The 22,493-nt window shown below is 40.0% G+C and overlaps 1 protein-coding gene across 1 annotated transcript; it reads right to left on the bottom strand.

The window, feature by feature from the left end:
- Positions 1-6,444: 6,444 nt before the first annotated feature.
- Positions 6,445-21,520, bottom strand: lonrf1 (LON peptidase N-terminal domain and ring finger 1). The gene is made up of 12 exons (XM_034690385.1): positions 20,659-21,520; positions 18,745-18,863; positions 18,045-18,167; positions 17,118-17,306; positions 16,877-17,003; positions 15,988-16,063; positions 15,642-15,756; positions 14,041-14,162; positions 13,721-13,879; positions 12,878-13,040; positions 12,637-12,786; positions 6,445-10,057 (listed from the first exon to the last, which is right to left on the bottom strand). Exons 1-12 carry the CDS (start codon positions 20,954-20,956, stop codon positions 9,908-9,910), a joined length of 1,791 nt encoding a protein of 596 aa, XP_034546276.1. The 5' UTR covers positions 20,957-21,520; the 3' UTR covers positions 6,445-9,907.
- Between the last annotated feature and the right edge of the window lie 973 nt (positions 21,521-22,493).

Below are 22,493 nucleotides of genomic sequence, written 5' to 3'. Positions count from 1 at the left end.
TTAAACTGTCAAACATGCCACACAGAGGGTCCGAGTTTCTAGTACGTCTCACAAATCATAAGTTTAAGGCTAGAATGTGTGTTCTTTGGGAGGAGACGGAGAAGGATTTAGAAAGAACAAAAGAAAGAGTTTTTTGTGTTTTCGTTAATCCTGCAACCCTTGCCAGGCTGGGTCTCTTTGTTTTTCTTTTAGGTTGTCTGTTATTCTTTGAATCTGAGGTTTTATGATGGGTCCCATGGCGCTGGCAGAAGCAGGTGGCCGATAAGTTTACCTTGGCTCTCAGAGGCACTGTCACACGAGTGAGTAGGTACTCATGGGTTTATCATTGTGTTGACACTCAAGGGGATTATACAAAGACAGAAACAAGCGAGGTTTATCAGCTCCAGACCCCATGGGAGAACACACACACACACACACACACACACACACACACACACACACACACACACACACACACACGTGCGCACACACACACACACACACATAAAACAATATCCCAGAGAAGAGGAGCACACATACACACACATAGAGAAGGAGAGATTTGGCAACTTGAGCTCTTTCCCCCAATCTTTCTCTCGCCTTCACTCAGCTTCAATTCACCACACTCATATCTGCAGGAATTAGCTCCCTGCGTGTTGTCTTTCAGGCTCTGTAAAGTAAACAAAGTGCTTCTGACTTCAAAGACAAAGTTTCTCAATTTCCTAATTGATAATCCGACTCTTGACATTGAGCTTTGCCAGGCTGGGTTTTGTTGCCATGACAACCAAGCTGCATTCATCCTCCAATGCTCTCTCTCTCTCTCTGTGTCTTTCTTGTTGTTGTGCTATTTCACTCAGAGAGCACGATCGTCTATTTCAGTGGAGACCCAAGTGAGTTGTTCCATAATTAAGAGGGATAATTACAAAGGTTTCCCACACACGTACACACACTTATTTGTATTTATGCTCTATTCAGGACTCAAGGGCTCATTTTTCTTCTGCTTTTTGTGTTTCTCTCCTCTCACCTTGACCTTTACCTAACATAAATTCCAACTTTAATCCAAAACTTGAAACTCTAAAATAGCCAATATATCCTCTCGGCAGAGGATTTTCTTCATCATTCTATCCCTGACAGGAAATGTTGTCCTCATAAAAACACAAACACAAGAACACACAGACAGACAGACACACACACACAGACAGACACACACAGACAGACAGACACACAGACAGACAGAAACACATAGACAGGCACACACACACACACGCACACACAAACATGCACACACAGCCGGTTCCCCCTTTGCGATAACTCCTACAAAACGCCTGTCATCCTTACTCAGTCATACACAAGCAGGGAGTCAGCGCAAGCCGATGGATCAATTTAGTACAGAAAAGCTGTGGCATTCTTCAAATGTAATGGGCTTTGATGTAGACGCTGAGCTGCATTACAGAACCCCGCTGAAGCCAGTGAAACCTCTTTTCATCTGCCTGCTTCCTATGCAGAGGACGTTGGCAGGAAACGTGCCCGACTTCTGCTACACTTCTTTTTTTTTTCTTCTTGTGCATAAAGAAGTGTACTTTATTGCATGAACACTTACACTCATACAACATGTTCTACTGTGTCTAATTCATGCACACTCCAGCTGCATGAAAAATTACTACTTCCTTTCAGCTTGTTTCATGTGATTAGTTCTTCCCACTGAGCAGACAAAATGTCACTTTTGACCCTCATTTTTTTTTTACACCAAATTTCTCTGTTTTGCCTTTGTGAAGTGGAAAAAAGGATGCTCTTATGAGATTTCTCCCTGTTCATGAAGTCCAAATCCATCTGTAGATCACTGTATGTTTTGCACAGCTACAGACTGCCCCCTGGTGGACAGTTTGTTTATGGCAAGTGTTCAGGCATAGCTCCAAAAATAAGAATATTTTGAAATAGTTCAATTTTTTCCTTTAAAAAAATAAAATTAAAAATTTGAATATATTCTACACTCAATACATGATTAATATAATGTTTCATTCATTTCCTGTTTAAATTTTGCGAATAATGGCATACATACGGTGGCCCTGAAGGCCAATTGTAATAAACATTTAAAAAGCGCAAAATTAATTTCACTTAGCAAAATACATTTCACAGAATCGCAAAATACAATTCAGAATCACAAAATACATTTCAGAATCACAAAATACAATTCAGAATCGCAAAATACATTTCAGATTCACAAAATACATTACAGAATCGCAAAATACATTACAGAATCGCAAAATACATTACAGAATCGCAAAATACAATTCAGAATCGCAAAATACATTACAGAATCGCAAAATACACTACAGAATCGCAAAATACAATTCAGAATCACAAAATACATTTCAGAATCACAAAATACATTTCAGAATCACAAAATACAATTCAGAATCACAAAATACATTTCAGAATCACAAAATACATTTCAGAATCACAAAATACAATTCAGAATAACAAAATACATTTCAGAATCACAAAATACATTTCAGAATCAAAAAATACATTTCAGAATCACAAAATACATTTCAGAATCACAAAATACATTTCAGAATCACAAAATACATTTCAGAATCGCAAAATACAATTCAGAATCACAAAATACATTTCAGAATCACAAAATACATTTCAGAATAACAAAATAAATTTCAGAATCACAAAATACATTTCAGAATCACAAAATACATTACAGAATCGCAAGATACATTACAGAATCGCAAAATACAATTCAGAATCACAAAATAAATTTCAGTCACAAAATACATTTCAGAATCGCAAAATACATTTCAAGAAACCAGAAAGGGTAGGACCATAGTACTTGTTTGTGATTGGCTAAACCCCAGTCTGTCCAGCATCAGTCCTTTATCATTTCCTGTTTACAGTGGATACCGCAATGGCAGGGCCAGCGCGAAATTTCAAGTGTTTACCAGGATGGAAGAGGAGCTTGAGTTGATAGAGCTATACTTCAACAAGGGACATACATATAGTGTGATTCTTGAAATGCTCTCCTCTTATCACGGAATACACATATCAATTGGAACCCTTAAATCACGCTGAAAAGACCTCGGCCTGCAGAGAAGGGGTGGATTTTCTTCATTGAATGCTGTTAGGAGGGCAATATCATCAGAGCTGCTGGGACCTGGACAACTGTTTGGATACCGAACAATGTGGATAACTCTCAAACAGAAACATGGTCTGCGTGTCAAAAGGGAGACCGTCGGGGCGCTGGTGGCCTAGCGGTCTAAGCGCCCCACATATAGAGGCTACAGTCCTCGTCGCAGGGGTCGCCGGTTCGATTCCCGGCCGGTCGACCATTTCCTGCATGTCTTCCCCCACTCTCTACTCCCCACATTTCCTGTCTCTCTCCACCTGTCCTATATAATAAAGGCAAAAAGGCCAAAAATATAACTTTAAAAAAAAAAGGGAGACCGTCATGAGAATGCTCCGGCAGCTGAATCCACGCGGGACCCTGTTGCGGGCACGTCGCAGGTTTATCCGTCGCACGTACCATTCAATGGGTCCGAACTACCTGTGGCATGTAGACGGGTATGACAAATTAAAACCTTTTGGATTTGCCATATCTGGTTGTATAGACGGGTTCTCCCGTAGAATAATGTGGCTCAAATGTGGACCAACCAACAACAACCCTGAAGTGATAAAAAACAACTTTATTGACTGCATCAGAAGTGTTGGTGTGGTTCCCATGAAACTCTGCACAGACTGTGGGACAGAGAATGGGGCTATGGCAGCTGTACAGTGCACTCTTCGCCATCATCATAGCCATTATCATGCCGGTGCCAGAAGCCATTTGTTTGGACGTGTGAAAGAGTGAGTGTGGGAGCGGGAGAAAGGAGATACAGCGCAGGAGAAGTTATTCATTCATTCAAGGATTCATGTTTTGCTTTGTTTGTTGGCGTGGTCACGGCCGACAGTGACCGGTTAATAAAGCTCTTGTGTTCACAAATCGGCTCGAGTGTCCGGACGGACGTTACAATATGTATACACGCATAGAAAACACAATAGATCTTACGTTCACTTTCCTCTGTTCTTTTTTCTTCATGCCTTTCTTCTGTAAGCTGAAGTTCTGCCTTTCCTCTGACTTTTTCTTCCGATAGTCTATGAAGGTTTTCAGGGTTGGCATGTTCGGTGCTGCTGATGCTGCTGCTGCTGCAGGTATATACACAAAAGTAATTGAGTAGCTGTAGCTAGCAGTTGGAGAAGGAAGTTAAATGACCAAACATTTACCTGAAATGGGGCCACTGGCGTCATCCTTGAAGCCCTGCTCTTTAACAAGGGCCAATGCCTTCCCACACGCATTACAAAAATTCGGTAATGACGAAAATTGTTTTCCAAAATAGGGACAGAACATGATGAAAGTTTATTGACCGCTCTGTTCGTGCTGTAAACACATACTCCGGAAATTACGTCCGAGAATGGCGCAAGTTTGTCCAATCAGAGACAAGCACCATGGTCCTACCCTTTCTGGTTTCTTGAAATGTATTTCATGACTCTGAATTGTATTTTGTGATTCTGAAATGTATTTTGAGATTCTGAAATGTATTTTGTGGCTTATGATTCTGAAATGTATGTCATGACTCTGAAATGTATTTTGTGATTCTGAAATGTATTTTGTGATTCTGAAATGTATTTTGTGCTTTTGAAATGTATTTTGTGATTCTGAAATTTATTTTGTGATTCTGAAATGTATTTTGTGATTCTGAAATGTATTTTGTGATTCTGAAATTTATTTTGTGATTCTGAAATTTATTTTGTGATTCTGAAATTTATTTTGTGATTCTGTGAAATGTATTTTGCTAAGTGAAATTAATTTTGTGTTTTTGAAATGTTAATTACGATTGGCCTTCAGGGCCACCGTACATACAGCTCAAAATACCTGAATTATTTAATTGTGTACTATCTATTTATTCATGTCTTTACTTCCTGACTATGGACTAGGTGTTTTCAAAAATCTTGTTTATATCTGTTTTGTCTCTGAGTCTGATCGCTGCATTGTTGCTTTGTGATGTTGGCTGAGTCTAATAAAAACGTTCAAAAAAAAAAAAAAATACCTGAATTAAACCACCCCAAAATATTCAAATATCTCATTTCGAGTTTGAGTAGATCGCTTTTTAAATAATATAAATACCATGTATTTCTTGGTCTAGCTTAGTACAAACTACCGCAATCATAGGGCAGACTACAGACTGGACAGTTGTCCAAAGGACGATCGTCAACACCCTCCACATGGAGGGAAACCCACAGAAGGTCACTGCTGAAAAGGCTGGCTGTTCGCGTAGAGCTGTATTGAAACATTAGAATTAAAAGTTGACTGGTAGAGGGAAAATGTGGTAAGAAAAGGTGCACAAGCAACAGGGATGACAGCTGCCTTCATAGGATTATGAAGAAAACTTCATTCAAGGTCTTGGTAGAGCTACACAAGGAGTGATGTGAGGCTGGTGTCAGAGCATCAGGAGCCACTACACACTGACGTCCTCAGGAAAGAAGCTAAAACTGTTGCATTCCTAATATCAAGCCACTCCTAAACCAGAAACAATGTCTTACCTGGGCTGAGGAGAAAAAGAACTGGAGTATTGCTCATATGTCTAAAATCAAGAAGAAGAAGAAGATAAGAAACGCCTGAATCAAAAATACAGATGAGCTAAAAGCCACTTTGGCTTCAGTAACACCTCAGCAGTACCACAGGCTGATCGCCTCCATGTCATGCAGTAATTCATTGTTAAAGAGCCCCAACCAAGTATTGAGTATGAAAACAAACATACTTTTTTGAAGTTGAACATTTCATTTTAGATGTAATTCATATAGAATATAACACAGTTAAGCTTTCTTAACTTGCATTAGTCATTTTTTTAAGCTACACCCGCGGGTCGTCCTTTTTGATTATGCTGTACTCAGGATGATGCCTCCTTTTACATTACATGTAGGTCTGAAATGTGTAATAGAGGGTAACGGTTTGAATCTCAACACTTTATATCAAAAATAAAATATTTCAGCAATGTGACCCATAAATTAACTTTAAAAATATTAGATCTTTGACACTATAACTATTTTCTTCTGTGGTGTTGCTGAACAGTAAAATATGGCTTTACTAATTCTACTATCATATTGGTAAATTCACTGGCACATGGCAGTACCCGCTTTGTAACCACAAAGCAAACCTCAGGTTGCCCCACATACTGCTGCTGCTGCAAAACTTCAATTCTCCCACTAACTGAAACTGTTTCCAAACACAAATGTCTCATATTCAATATGTGAAGCACATTACACTCCCCAAAACCCCTCCTTTCATCCAATTTCTATCATGCTGTGGGTTGCAATAGATCTTGCCACTTCCATTTTAGATGTAATGTCACTTTAATGGCCACAAATATGCTGCACAACAAACAAATGGCTTGGATACAGAACAGACACATTAAATGGAGATAATGCAGAGTTTGCCTTGAACAGCTTTATTTATAATAACATTGAAAAAGTCATCCAGGGGGCAAGCAAAGAAACAATAATCAGATCAAGATAATTCACTGCTCTTGGCTTAGAGATGCAGGAATGAATACAAATGAACCATGGAGAAACTGCTGCAGTGTCTGCGGGTTTAAAGGTACTTGTGCCTAACGTCGAGGTATCTGAGCACAGAGTGTAGAAAACAAGAATGCATGTACTTTTTGCATCCCACAGACCACTGACCATCAGACCACATCAGCCAATATTTCTTGCAAGCTGCAAAAACACGCTTTTCACAGCCTTTCCCCCAGTACACAAGTGTTAGACTTGTTTTCTCAGGGGATCGCTGCCAAAAATGTGTTGCTTGTCATGCTCTGTTTTCTGTGTTGGAGACAATGTGGAGTCAGTGAAAATTGTATGTTTGTTTGAAAGCCAAATTATTTGGAAAGTACGGCTGATGGACATCTGGGTGAGTGTTGCAGTCTACAATAGAAGACAGCACCAAAGTTGACCCTTCTGAGATATAAGAGGGAAGTTAAACATTAATTAATCATGCACTAGTGCAGAGATTTAGTTCTTATGACGGGAGTAAACCAATGAGATTTCATCAGATTATTAAATAATGTGTTGCATCCATTAGTGGTGAGATTGACAAAGGGAAGTATGTGTGGTTTAAAACTGAGAGAAATAAGTGACAAATGGCAGCCAGGCATAACAAAATGATTTGCAAAGATGGTGGTCTTCTCAGATAAGGACAGAGGAGTGAGGTTCACCTCAATTGCTGCAGGCTTGTATTCATGCATTTGTCCAGAGGCTGATCATTCAAAAATCATACAAGAATCTAGATCCCTTTTTATTTCCAGTGAGCTTTGATTGTGTCTGGTAGCAAGAAACTGACCCCTATTATACATCTGAAATCAGTGAAACCCACACCACTAGCTTTGGGGACTATTGTGATAACTGGCACCTTAAAGTCTTTGACTCCAATCCCATTTTCAGATGGCTCCAAAAACTTCATCATATAAACAGGTAAAAACAGTGTTACTTGCCCTTAAGTAAAGTGTAAGTTCCCAAGTAAGAGTTCAGTGAAAATCCTGTTCATCAGGTAACGACTGTTGTCCCAGGATCCATCATTCTTTCTGCTGGTTTTTCCTTTAGTGGGACCTTTTTGTGCGTGTTGAAGTTCATGATTTCTCCTTTTATTCTAGGCTGTATCAGCTACTGTCCTGTATCTAACAAACCGAGTCTGTATGAGTTAGCTCCACTATTTCTGTTTAAAGTGATATGTTGGCCATGAACAGATGGTAGTTTAACATCAACCATATAAAAAGGCATGAAGACTTAATTCAGCATCCATAATAAGAACAAACTTGAAGTGACTATCTAGCTTACTATCCCCATAAAACACAGAACATGGAAATATCTATGGCACATATATCAAAGTTTAAAAAAACAAACTTGAGCTCTTTGTTTCACCCAGTTTAGCCCGTATCTGTTAGTAAATTAACTATATGTAGCATTGCATTTTCAACCTTTAACATTCCATGGAATGTAGCACTATATCAATAAAAATCAATGGCAAAAAAACACAGATCACACACTTCTTCCTCTATGTGGTGTACAGACACTAAGACTTGCGTGTCTCCTTAAGAGCTGGCCCAGGCACTCGAAGGCACCGTGACTGGTGTTAGAGGGGCAGACAGAGAGGGAGGCACAGTGGGCGCCAGATGTAGGTGATGTGGCCTACACAGAAGCACCGCAGGGGGACTCGGCCCTCGTCAGACCCCTAGCTTTATTGTTTTATAGCGCTCCCTGCAGAAAGAGATGTTAACACTATGTCCTGGGACTGCTGCTTCATTTAAAACCACAGTGCTCACACCACACCTAATATCTTTTACAAATAATACCAAACAATCAGCTAATGGAGATGGGACTGACAAAGATGACTCCATATTTACAGCTGACACACAAAACAGTGCTGCCTCCATACTAAACCATCAACACACATATTCACACAGGCTCATAGTGTAATACAAAGCTGGTACTAGGGCCACACCCTAAGATTGAAGTGTTCTCATTGCAAGTCATGTAGACTCCGAATTGACTTGCATTTTGTCAGTGGACTCTGCAGTTTATTTCATTTTATCTTGTTTTATTTTTTCATTGGGTCAATTTACTGAAAGAAACGCTGGAGCATCAGCAGAACAGGCTGTGAGCTCATCATTCCCAAGTTTTTACAAAGTGGCAAATTATCCGCAGAGGTTCCCTCCTCCCTAAATTAAAATAAGTGAAGCTATGTAAACCAGCAAAAGAAGAATTTTCACATTTAAATCTGTCTCTCAAACACTCTCCGGCAGGTCAACATGGACTATGGAGCAAATCTGTGTCTGACTTTGGATTATTAGAGATTAGAAGTAGATTTATATATTAAGTGATCCAACAATTTAGTTGTGACTTGAAAAAGACAAAGAAACTGCTCCACAGGTCACAAGTTAAGTATAAAAGCTTCATATTGACCAGCCAAATTCCACTGAATTATCAAAATTCAGAATGGGGTGCCGCCCTAGCAGGAACGCCTTTTCACTGACCTCCATCCCCTCACCGTCAGCATTTCACAGACTTCCTCCGCCAGAAAGAACAAACAGCATCAAAAAGCAGCAGCCACTTCAGCAGCTTTCATTCATAAAAAAAGATACTGCTGCCGTTCTGAATACAATATAAATTATTATTGCAATATTTGCTTAACTTTAAACAGGGATCTTTTGGGATTGTTCAATAGTATAAAAGGAACCATGGTTGATGGCTGCTTAGGCCAATAGATGCAACTAAAATGTAAGTATTGCCCTTCAACAAAATCCAAATAATTCATATGCATAGTCCTGATCAAACCCTTGTAATTCTATGTGCTGTTTAAGTTTATTCGCACTCCAAACAAAGCTATTTTAACGCTAAATAGGCAACAAAGAACAGGTAAGTAGACTGTTTTAGCTTGGCTGATGCTGTTGCATGTGCCTCATATTTAAATTTGGAGTAAAACAGTGACACCTAGTGTCTGTTTAGAAACATGATTTGGGGAAGAACTTACTTGGCTTTTCCACACTTAGTAGTTAACCAGTTTTGATGGATCTTGCGCAGAATCTTTGGTCAACCATGCATTTCTTACTTTCAGCAAGAAAAACTTTTATTCTGTAACGTTACCAACTGGGGAAGAAAGTGGCATAAGAAAGATATGCAAACTCCTGAAGCAAAAACCCAAATCACTATCTTTCTGCTCTAGACCTGACGGTATGACCCTCAGCTGTGGCTTTTTAGACCATCCCTTTATGATTTAGAGTCTAAAACCAAACCTCTCTGTGGTGCAAGAGCATTTGTTGATTTCACTCCGTTCCGTAAGTGTATGTGCACGTTATTCACGCTCAGCAAGGCGTGGCAACAGCGGTGGTGTCTAGCTCTGAGAGAAGTACTCAAGGACGAGGCGGAGGTGTCCAAGGCGGTCTTTGAGTGAGGAAAGGGACAGGACTGTGGTTTGATAAGCAGGGTCCAGCTGGAGGACAGACAGCAGCCACCAGCACCAGGCGGGACCATTCGATGAGGCCTGGAGGACAATTCAAAAAGGATAGAAATAGAAACATGTAACATTTGGTTAAAGAGGAAAAGCACAAACTTTACTTTTGTTCTTTTTGCATAAATCAAAGTCCTTGTTTACACATTGCAGGAACATGCATCCTGCTATATCCGGTGATCACAAAGTGGACAGCTTTAGCGCCATCAGCTCACACCATGTATTAGAGTGAGTCTCCACATGTGTCTTGAGTCATCAAATGCTTGTATCTATGAACCTGATGATTTCATCTATATAAAACCATGGACTGATAAGAGCTGTGAAGCGGATTTGCAGCACAACGAGAGAGCTTTACTCTATGGATGAGTAAGAGACGTATGAATGGACACTAGAGTGCTCTCTTTTTATGCCTGTTTGATCATGAAGCCTGATGCTATGCTTCAGTGCTGTGGTTCATCAGTGAGGTGAAAGAGCTACACTGCAAATCAACTATTAACAGTGACGATCAGACATAGATCTGCTACAGAAACACAGGTCTTCTCTATTAAAGTGTCTGTATCTTGAACACGATCTGCCTTCATGAAATGCTCAAAAGGTACGTCTCCTGCCTGTGTTTACATCCTTCCTCCCCCTCCCCCTCCTCCTTTATCCCTCTATGGCAGCGCGCTCCCAAAAGGCAGCTGGTCGGCCTGTCAGAGCAAATAATCCGTCCAACACAGACCGTTGTCATAACATGATATATAAACCACAGAGTGATACAAATAGAACATGGTAAGGCCTGCTTGTACACTGATCTTCTACTTATGACACATGACTTGTTACATATGCACTGGTCACAGCCAATGCTGCTCCTTAGCAGAGCTAATGTAAGTCAGATATAACAGATCGCTGTGCTCAAAGAAGAACTAATTGCTAATGTGAACATTGCAAGGTATTTCAGGGAACTGACAGTCCAATCTGGCTGGACAGGTGAGTTTTATTTTATGTAACAGCGCCACTGCTTAATTGACATCATTGATGTGCTCTCAGATTGTAACATTAGCACTCCAATAAGCAGATAATGGATTCTGTGACAAGACTGGCAAACCACTGTGGGTGTTCCAGTCTGCTACATTGCTGCAACATCAGAGACCCTCTTCTAAATCACCCTCACCAGTGATCACAGGTGCAGACAGCAAGAAGAGTCCACATCCTGTTTCTGTGGTCACTGATGGGTGAACCAACATGTGTCTTTTTTGTCAATCTTATTTTTTATACAGCTATCATTACAACTGTACAAGTCATACTTAAATTTTTAAGGCCAAGCTGGGCTGCTAAAACAGGAAACATCTCATAGAAAAATATATTTGATAATAATAAAAAGGGAAAAAAGAAACACAGCAATAAAAAAATAAAAGGGTATTGGTAGCCACTTGAAAAAAACAATATAGTTAGCCTATGAACTATAACTGAATATTATACATCAACACACTAAGAGTAACGTGTTGTTTGGTTACTGTGACTTTTATCTTCTTTTTCAGTGATAAACTGAAAACTCCTCTCTGTCTCGCTCTCGTCTGGCGTGGGTGTCTTTGTGTCTGTGCATGAGAGGCAGGCTGCGTGTGTGCGACTGTATTAGACAAGGTGCAAAATGCAAGAAGGAACAAGGGAAAGGAGCTATAGAATAGCTGATACAGATAAATCTACTACCCCACAAGAAACTGTGACCCCCACATTTTGCAAAACCCACAACATTTAAATAAGCAAGTGTATTTGATTCAGTTGTTTTTCTTATGACTGAACATGTGATTTTAGGATGCTTAGTTTCTACACTGACACTACCTCTGCTATTTGTCACAGTAACAACAGCGTTTATCAAAGCGACCATATGTGGTCGTATGTTTTTAATAGCGCAGTCAGGGGACAGCCCACCAATGTTTTCTAACCTTAGTGTCATATTCTTGATCATTCTTTAGGTACTCAGGCTTTTTGAAAAAACTAACCTATGAATCAACAGGGTTAAACCCATAACCCAAAAACATCATATGTAACAAATGCAGTGTGGATGTTTCATAACAAAGAGGAGAGTTTTTTTTCCCCCTGGTCTGCTCTGTGGTTAATACCCTTCATTGATTAACTGCAAAACTGCACAGTTACACAAGCTTTCATGATCAAAAAAAGTTATGTTATGCTGACACCACTTTCCAAAGTCTCTCTCTCTACCTCTCTTTCTACCTCTCTCTCTACCTCTCTCTCTACCTCTCTACCTCTCTCTACCTACCTGGCCCTCCCTCCCCTGGCTGTCAGTCTGCAGCATATTGTCTTATCCATTTATGGTTACTAATAATTTGATCATGATGTTCGTGTTAGTTGAGTGCAGAAGTGAAACCCATTCACATTTGTTCACTATAAATGCTTGGGGTTATGTGTTCTAATAACAGGTGTAGCCACCACACATGTTTGCTTACATCAGATCCATTAACCCTTAAGCACTTGGATGTAAGCCATCTCCTCACTGGTGGCATGAGTGGCTCTTACCTAACATTTAAAGCTGCATGTAAAAAAACAAATGTACAGTGGCTCCTGAATTGAATGAAATAAAGGTTCAGTAACAATCAGTTATTTTACGCTACCTGAATGTTCTCCTCCTTATCTGGCATGGAGCCGTACTGCCTGTTGATCTGTTCGCGAATTCGGCTTCCCAGACGCTGGTACCAGTCCTGTGCCTGCTCGTAGACACTGTCATGTAGACGCTGCAAAAGCTCAAACTCACTTCCATCAACCTGGGAGAGAGAGTCAAGAGAGAATGTGTTATGGATTCATTGTGTATCTTCTCTAAGAGTTATTGTTGTGTATGATATCAGCAATCCTCACCTTTAGGTCCTCCAGGTACTCAATGTCAGCTGTGTGGTAACCATCCCGTAGACCTCTCTTGAGCACCCTGAATCTGCTGCCACCCACTGTTTCCACATAGGATCGCCCGTCGGCAAGCAGCTCCAGAGAGAGGATCTCTAACATGCAGCCGTAGTCTGCAAACCTGAAGCACACCACGCAAAAGAGACACATTCATCTTATATTAAAGTACACTTTAATGTTTCTTTTATATTTCCACATGAAATACTTCAGACTGTGAAAAGCTCAGCAAGGAGTATTTTTTATGTCCTCCATAAAGCAGTGAGAAGGGAACTACAGATTTTAACCAGGGGGTCAAGTGATGTTATGAAGCAGGTTTAGACAGAAGGTTTACCAAATATCATGAGCTGTTTGAAAGAGCAACATTTTTTGTCTATTTAAGTTAGATTTAGATGATTGGGTTCACATGCTGGGGAACTCAAAACCATGACAAATGGGGGGATAAAAATCACAGCAGATCTCAACGTCCCCTTCCCACCCACTCAGGGTCACAAATGACTGATTTACACTTTGCCCACTGTGCCGCCTGCTCCTGCTGCATCAACATCTATCCCATCAGACTCCTACTTCCCTGCTGTGAGCCTCACAGTTGGAGAGATGTCAAACACTGTCTCTTAATAGCAAAAGAGCATGGTTAAAATAACTGGTAACACCAGGGGAACTCAAAGGGGCTTTTGCCTCCGATGTTTTAAAACTATGTCCTTATGTTACTCTAGTATACAGATAACCATCTACATACATCCATATTGTCAAATAGACAGGGATATTTTAATAATAATGAATAACAATATAAAGATAGCATACCCCTTTCCATGTTCATAACTGCACATGCCAAACTTCTTTGTTCCTGTCTCCATGCAGCGGCGCATCATCAGCCGATACCGGGGCTCGAAGATGTGCAGAGGGCAGGCCACTCCAGGATAGGCCACCGTGCAAACAAATATAGGGATGTCCTTCGTAAGACTACAGAGCAGGAGAGAGAGGAGGGAAAAGATAGAACAAAAAAAAGACGAGGGTAGGTAGGAAAAGGTTAAAAGAGATAAAGGAGAGAATTGTGAGTAGAATGCATGATTAAACCTGCTACAATAAATCAGACGTGTAGACTGAAAGAGGCAGGTGCATACTTGGACAGTTCAGCCATCTCAGCATCATGGACCTGTTTCCTCTCAGCCAACTGGGAGGGGAACAAGAGGGTCGTGATTTCCTGAAGCATAGCTGTTGGGTTGTATTTCCTGTTTTTAAAATACTGATGGAAAGACAAACAAAACACAAAAATCTGTTATAAAAACAACATGATAATGCTTTCAATGGATTGGGCATAACATTCACAATATTTGAAAAATTCATATTTCAATTAGGTATGCAGGGAGGGTTTCGGCCAATATTTGCCCTGTTGACAGACACAGGCGCATCGATAAATAATGTGCCATGCACTTAAGTCAGTAGCCGATGTCTATCTGTACCTTATTGCACCTTATCTTTATTGCACCAATTTAATGCTGGTAAGCTAGTTTATGGAATCGCTGATTCAGAGGTGAGTTTTTTTTTTATTCAGCAGAACAAGTCGCCTGATGGACAAACTCTGACTTGCTCTTGTGGTCAAATGTGAGAGAATGCCAGCAGTGTGGAAGTGTTACACCATTTCTGAGAAAGATCAATGACATGCTCTTTTAAGATGGGTTCCAGTGACATTTAAAGAAGGGACCAAGAGGGACGTCCAGCAACAATTTATACAATGAAATCTCACCCCTCGGGACACCAGGTAAACAACAGTGTGAAAAGCCTACTACAGTCCATATATAATACTTGTTAAATACCTATCAAATTACAATAAACAACAACACTCATGAATTCTACAAACATTCATAAACTGCCTTCACAAATTTCTCTTCTCCCTCTCTAGAATAATGTCTCCTCTTGTCTTTATCTTCCCTTTCTTTTTTGTCTTTCTATTTTTACTTTCCTGTCAGTCTAACTTAGTAATTGTTTTTATTCCCCTCCTTTATAGTGTGTCCTTCTTTATGCTTTGTTTGTCTTTGTTTAGTTATAGTCTCCTATAGTCTGATCTGTTAGTGTAACTCCTATGTAGTCTTTACCTGAAATTTTTGTTTTTTTTGTTTTCCAACACTACTTTTTATTTTATTTTATGTTCTGTGTAATGTCTAGCATTTGTATGATCTACGCACTCTTGTAAATAAAAGAACCTCAGAAAAAGAAAAAAAGGAGAATTAAATCTCAGAGATCATTCCAAAACAGACAAAATTAAAAAAAGAAGTAAGAAGTTGTTATCCTGATTTTCACAATAGGTACATCCCTTCTTCCAACAAATAAAGAGATTAAAATGTGTACTAGTATACTAGGTAGTTTGGTGCACCAACTCGGAGCTTTCAAAGATTTTATATAAATGTGATTTTATCTGCACACGTGTTTCTACATGATTACACAAAGTCAAGTTAAAGTGTAATCTATCATAGATGCTATCAATTTACCACAAAGTAAAACATAGAAAAGAGGAACTAGGAAGTTTTTCAACATTTGTGGGAATATGTTATCAAGAGTGAGTGCTGTAAATACCCTGTTATGATAAGTACAGGATCTGACTGTTGAAAAGCAGAATTTACTATTGTCATGTAATCGCCAAAACAGATCTTTTCAAGCACTAAAAACACGATCCTCTTTCTGTTGGGTTTAAAATAGACATGTGAAAGTATCTGTGGGTGGTTACCTCTTGTAGTGGCTGTTTGCAGAGTGGACAGCGGAGGTTGTGGTCCAGACTCCGCTCTATGCACTTTTTACAGAAGGTGTGACCACAGGGAGTAGTGACAGGCTCAAAAAACAACCTTTAAAAAGGACAGAGAAAGACACACACTCAGTTTATAACAGTCCAGCTGAAAGAGGGTATTTAAGCTGTTTGTACAGTAGCAGTAAGTCCAGTGAGTGTTTGTGTACAAGCTTTTTTGTGCTAAACATTAACCATGAAGAGAGGAGACAGCCTGTTACATGACTCTGCTGCAGACAAGGAAAGGGCAGCGATGCATTATTGATCAGAGCAAGCACTCCAGCACACTGACCTAATGCAGAGAGGGCATTCAAAGTCTGACACAGTGAGGACAGCCAGAGTTCTCTCTCTGCGGTGACTACTCTCACCTAGAAAGGAGACACAGAACAATGTTTAAGACCAACAAAAAGATCCCAATCAAACACATTACATGACTGAAGGCGTTCAATGAAGGAATCTGCATGCTGGTTTTGTGGGAAGAGAGAAGGTTAAGATGTTCAAATTAGGACACGTGATTTAAAGAGGAAGATAGAGGCTGCTTGGATGTCTAAACTTTGAACAAAGGTTAAACTTCTTTAATGCAAACACTCAGCTGAAAAGCTAACTTTGAATGTTTTCAGAGACAAGCTAGTTTGTTAGCCTGCTAGCTAGCTTGTGTCCAAAGCTTGATCCTAAAAGGCAACTGGACTTTGGAGAAATTCTTGAAGAATTTAAAGAATTTCTACAAGGCCAGTTGCCTTTTAGAATCAAGCTTTGGAGTCAGGATGACCTGGATGACTGAGAATCCTGACAGCCCTACTAGTACGAAGAAATTCTTTGATATATTCAAACAGTAATTGGGAATTAATTACCTCTGTTGGGTTATAAATTATTGATTTGGGGAATAATTATGACTAGACTGAAACCCTTAAGTTACCCTTTTGTTGTTAGATAACAGAAAAGGGTATTGTAGATGAAACAGTTACTCCTGCTTTTGCTCATCTCTCTAAACAAACTTTGAAGTTAATCATAACTCGGTTATTAGGTCATTTTAGGAGATATTAATATTCCTTTACGTCAAATATTCTCTATATTCGTCATGTTTTTGTTGTTCTGGAAAGATGGTGTGATTGTTTATCAAACCATCCTGACTTCACAATGTCTCGTGATTAAAACAATGATGAATATATGTCTTTGGATACCTCTGCCATGCTCATCCTCCTTCCTCATCATCATCTCCTCATCCTCCTCAGCAGCAGGGAGGAAGGAGACAGCTTGGCAGAGGCTAAGGCAGCACTCAGTTCCCGAGTCGTGCTTCACCCTAGAGCCCTGAGGACAAACAGTTTATCAATAAGAATTCAAGGTTTACTTGTAACCACGAACAATCATTTAAGTGCTCAATACAACAGTAAACGCTCTCCAAACCAGATGTGAGCAGCTTACCTGGTGCACCTCTCTCTTCCCTTTTCCCTCTCCATCATTCCCATGTGGATGTCTGAGGCCCTCAGGGTGAGTCAGCCCCTGGGAGCCACTGAGGCTGGTGATCGGGCAAGGCTCTTTCAGGTACTCTGACACAACTTGCAGGATGCAGGGCACGTCATCTGGCACGGCCATGCCCTCTGCCTCCAGGATCTGAGATTCAAATCATCAACATGACACAAATAAGTCACAAGGAAGTATTAAGATTCAATCTGTGCTTTTTAATGGATTCTAATGGACTAGTTTTAAAAAATAAAAGACATGCAATGTTAAATAAATGAGGATGTGAACATCAAGATGTGTGTGAACTCTTTTTAAAATGAAAAATGAACTTTTTTATAAATTACAGAACTCTGCTGGTTACACATTTTTCAAGAGGTTGTGAGGTACTCATACTTTAACCAACACTCATAGAGCTATTGTTCATGATGACAATAACAAAAATATTTTTTAAAAAAGGTGTAAAAAATAGTAAATTCCTAAAACTAAGACCTCATAAACAACAACTGGAATCTATTGAATAAACAAATATATCATACATACTGGAAACAGGCTTTAAGCTAAGTAAACAACCAAGCAAAGGACGCTTGTTTGATGCCATATGAAACATACATTATTGTGATATCTGTAAAAATACCCTCTTTCTTTAAAGTTAACTCTTTTTTTAAGGATCTGAGTTTAATTTTCCACTGAAAACCTGTAAATTGTGTGTGCAGGCCTGATTACAAGATTGTGTTACTCTCTGTTGATGCTCCAGCTTTAACTCTACATGGCTTTCAAGTGAACTTGCTTCTTCAGTCGGTCAGCATCTTGCTACCTTGCAATGTGTGCAGAAATCAACTTTCTATATTTTAGATTTCATGTCTTGCATATCAAGTGAGACAAGCAAACCTTCTTGATCTGGCACTTTGCAGGAGCAAAGTCAGCTTGGAGATTTAGGCAACGATGGAACTGGACGAGGGCCTCTGCCTGCTGACCCATTTCTAGCAGCACATTGCCTTTACGAAAGAAGCCCTGCACAAAAGAGAAGAGTGCAAGCAGAACATCAGTGTCTGCATGAGTGAGTGACAGCAATATGGCTTCAAAATGCAAGGAAAACGTACACAATGACATCAATTAGTTTAGCTCTTTCCTTATGTTTTAGAACTAGTTGTCACTTGCATTATGTGTGGCTGACAGCAAACACTTTGATCGAAGAACACAATGAGACTTTTTAAGTGTTATAACACAACCCTTGAAACAAGAAGAGACAATACAAATGATTATGTACAGCTGGCATTAAGACAGTTTGCAGTGTGCTGCCGTTGGCACCAAGTGATTTACCGCAGGGTGACATAAGTAGCTGTTTGCATAACTTTATGAATGACATAACATCAATAAAGCAGAGTTAATCACTTAAAGGAGGTCATCTTCCATGCCATGTTAAAATAAAAAAGGTATAAATAAAACAACTGCAGCCTGTCTTTGTTATGTGTGTTGTTACATGTGTGTTACAAAACCAGGAAATGAAAAGGCGTGAATTGGAAGCTCCATATTTGGGTTATTGATATAACTTCAAGGCTTTCTTTGTCTACGCAATCCTGTCTCTCACCTCAGTCCAGTTAGGACGAAGGCAGCAGAGGTAGTCGAGGTCTGTCAGAGCATCGGAGAAACACATCAGTCCCCAGTTTGCTTCAGCTCTGTACACCTTTAAACTCTGATCGTCTGGGACTGAGGACACAAGATAACAAAAGAGAGAAGAAAAAAAGTCAACAAGTGAACAACCCTCTAATGCACACAAAAACACTCAACATGTGATGACAGGCACGGACAAGCTTGTGTTACGAATACTTCTGCTTTGTTTTGTAGTAAAGCACTGACCTGATATCCTTCCCCTGATGCTAACAACACATTGTGTAACTGGGATTTGTTACGACTGATGCAGATTTTATTCTCCTTGTGTTATAACACTGTAACACTCCTATTTTTTAAAGCTCGTTAACATCATAAATTAGAAATTTGCAGAGGCTAAAATATGTTATAGGTTGGCACAGACATTAAGGTATCAGAAAAAAAGGAGTATCTCTTACAAAATAATTCATACTTTCTTATTAACCAGTAATGCATCAGTTTAAACTGTGAGCACCAAAGTGCAAACTCCTAAAGTTACATGTAGTATGTGCACTGTCTCTGTTCCAATCCATTGTTTCAAATGGATACAACTTTGACTATTGAGAAAGCATGTGTTCTGCTAATGTTTAACTATGTATATGTGTCAAGTACAAGAAATTCTTCCACACACACATACATGACCTGCATCTCTGGATTGTGCATGGGTGCATTCCAGGCACTGTTACCCAAAACTGCTGCTTCAGTCACTGGTTTTATTTAAAAGCAGCGCAAGGGCCTTACTAACACACATTTGAGCTCAGCCCACATATTTCTGTAAAAAACAAAACAAAAAAAAAAAACACAGAACAGAAAGTGTAATGACACAGCCACACAATTCTGCACAAATGTACACAAATCTGCTGGGAGATCATTACACAAGAACCAGGAGGGCTAGAGCAAGTGAGGCAGCAGTGTTTAATTGGATTGGCAGAGATGGCAAACATGAAGGTAATTTAATGGAGCGCTGATTCACTTCAGCACAAACACTCCTACGAATATGTGGACGCCCACTAACTATATACTCTCATGTAAGGCAGAAGTTGTCCTTTTTTTTTAACATCCTTGCTGCTGTCTGAAGAAAAATAGGGTCAGGTGCAAATGCAAATGCAGAGGATTAGTGACTTCAGATACAGAAATTGTTTTGTGGAATCAAAGGCATTTGTCTGTGAAGATATTAAAACACATGCTTTTAACCATGCTGGTCATTTTGAAACCATGACTAGACAGCAGAAAAAACCCCACAAAAAGCATGCTCCATAAAAGACTCAGTTCCTTAACCTTGGCCCAATATTGACAGAAAACAGCTGTTATGTGTGCCATAACTGCTCCTCATACTGTGTGTGACAGATATGGACAAGGGAGAAGCAAGTGTGCAACCAGGCTAATGATTTCCTTTTGCAATGCATCTTTCTTCTGCTGGGGTTTGATTTTCTCTTAAGTGGTACTGAATGTCCACAGAATAAACCAGAAGAAACATCTGGCGACTGTTTACTGACCCACTTATTCATTCAGGTCATCAATAGCCTCACATACTAGTTGGAATGAGTCCCAATGCATCCCAATTTTCTCTCCTTGCTGTCATTACACCTCCTGTACCTCATTGCTGTTCACATAATGTCTGTGTACTGAAGTGCAGGATGGGATGTACCATCAGTCACCATCATTGGGCACCAGCCAAGAAAGCTGTGAGCAGTGCGTAAAAGTGCGACTCCAAACTGTCTGCCTCCTGACTCAAGTGTGATGTAAGATGAAATTGTTACAGTCAGACCTGTGGGCATCTTTTGAGCACATATGCACCTAACAAACTTCAACACTGTTTCTGCAATTGAAGCAAATTCTGGCACGTGACCCTTACCCAAGTTTAGCCCCTCATTCGCGATGCGTAAAGCTTCTGTGAACTCGTTGGCCTTGAGTTTCTCCTGTATATGGCACTTCATCTTCGTCTCGTCGGGGCAGCACTTTTCAACAACACTGATGAGCAGGACATTGTTCTTCATGCTTTTCACGTCTCGTTGTTTTAACCTCTCCTTGCACGCCGGGCATTTGGACGGGAGGAAACCCCCGACGCATCTCCGGCAGAACGTGTGACCGCACGACATGGTCACCGGCTCGCACATCAGGAAGAGACAGAGCGGACACTCCAGCATGTCCATGGTGGATGAGTTATGTCACCAGAAGAACGTCCTACGACGGGACGAATTGGGGCTTCTTTCGTCAAAGCAGTGCGGGCGGAGAAGCCTCTCTTTTAAGTACGGCATGGGCCGTTTAAATAACACACTGACAGCTATACCGATTCCCGAAACGTGTCCCTTCTTTGATCACATCTGCTCGAACCCGACCGGTTTCTATCAAGCTAAGCTACGGCTAATTTGAGCTCTTAAACGCTCACCACACAAATGTCCTTATCGTATTAAATGCATCCATGGACATTGTCCATTTCTATATCTAACTTAGTTTCTGGTGTGGTACACATAACGTCTTCTCTCTTTATAAGGCAGGTTAAATAACAAAAAAAACTCAGCCTCCAGTTCAGTGCGACACTTTCCTCGCGGCTCCAAACTCCATGTAGGCAGCACGATCGCACAGGAATATCTGCACATTAGTATTCTCTCTTTTTAGTAGTCCGTGGCCGCTTTTAACCCCTCTAGCGACGTCTCCACGGCCACAAAGCTGGGTTACTGTGTAACACCATTACATTACATAAATAAAGACCACGTGACGCAGAAGCGTGCATTCCGATTGGATGAAAAGATGGCTTTCCGCCCTGTTGTGAAACGCAAGGATGCCGAGTTTCATAACATAATTCCTGCGACAAACTTTTTTTCTATCATTCAGTTAAATGAAAAAATGTATAAGAAGAGTATATAATTAAAGTGGGAGCTTGGTGTGACATGTCAACCTATATATTGATTGAACTCAACGGTGCAATGAATGGATACGACCTCACAAGTGCAGGGAATCCCGACCGGCACACAACAACAATTGTCAGGTGGGGAGGGGGTTAGCCGGGCTGTGACATAAACCCACTTACTCTTATGCATGCTTTTTTTCTTAATTATACAAGAAAATAAGAGACACAAAAAGTGGACATTGCTCGTGAGATTTCTTAAATTGAAAAACAAACTCTTGAGGCATGACACCATGGTGCTGCAGAGAATGTGAGCGTTGCAAAATCTAATACATCAGTTATACAAGTGAGCATGTCATATACATATGAAGTCTGACTAAAAGACACCATTCTGCATTTATGAGATGAGGATGCAGCCTTCAGTGCTTTTGGGAGTCACATTTTTGTAGTTTGCTGCCAATCATTCATAACCCTGAGAGTAAAAAGCCCTTAATTTATATATTTATCTAGCCCTTGCCTACACAGACATTAATGACACTTAATTTATCTCACAGTCTGACCAAAACCTGTTATATTACATGTGTAGGAACAGGTTTTACATACAAGCTGGAGTTTATTTATACTGTAGAACACTGAGGTACACAAGCATACACTGTTTTAGTGATCTAAAGGAACGTACATAGATAAAACTCTAAATTTCACTTCTCAATTTCATCTCCTGAGGACTTGCCTCTTAAGAAAGTTTGATCTTATAAGAACAGAAAAATAGAAATTATGCAAGTGTTTGTGTCATAGAAACTGTCACACAGACAAGCCAACAAATCACTGCTTTTACTCTAAGG

The sequence above is a fragment of the Notolabrus celidotus genome, chromosome 8 (assembly GCF_009762535.1).
Source record: "Notolabrus celidotus isolate fNotCel1 chromosome 8, fNotCel1.pri, whole genome shotgun sequence".
In the NCBI taxonomy this organism is placed as follows: Eukaryota; Metazoa; Chordata; class Actinopteri; order Labriformes; family Labridae; genus Notolabrus; species Notolabrus celidotus.
Note: the sequence above shows the minus strand (reverse complement) of the source record. Positions and strands in the feature narration are given on the sequence as shown.

Excerpts from the sequence above, each read along its gene's own strand:
- lonrf1 (XM_034690385.1), bottom strand. The coding sequence starts at position 20,956 with ATGGACATGCTGGAGTGTCCGCTCTGTCTCTTCCTGATGTGCGAGCCG. Across the intron at positions 13,041-13,720 it reads AGTTATGAACATGGAAAGGG|GTTTGCAGACTACGGCTGCA; the intron begins GTATGCTATCTT and ends GGTGTGCTTCAG. Across the intron at positions 12,787-12,877 it reads AGTACCTGGAGGACCTAAAG|GTTGATGGAAGTGAGTTTGA; the intron begins GTGAGGATTGCT and ends TCTCTCTCCCAG.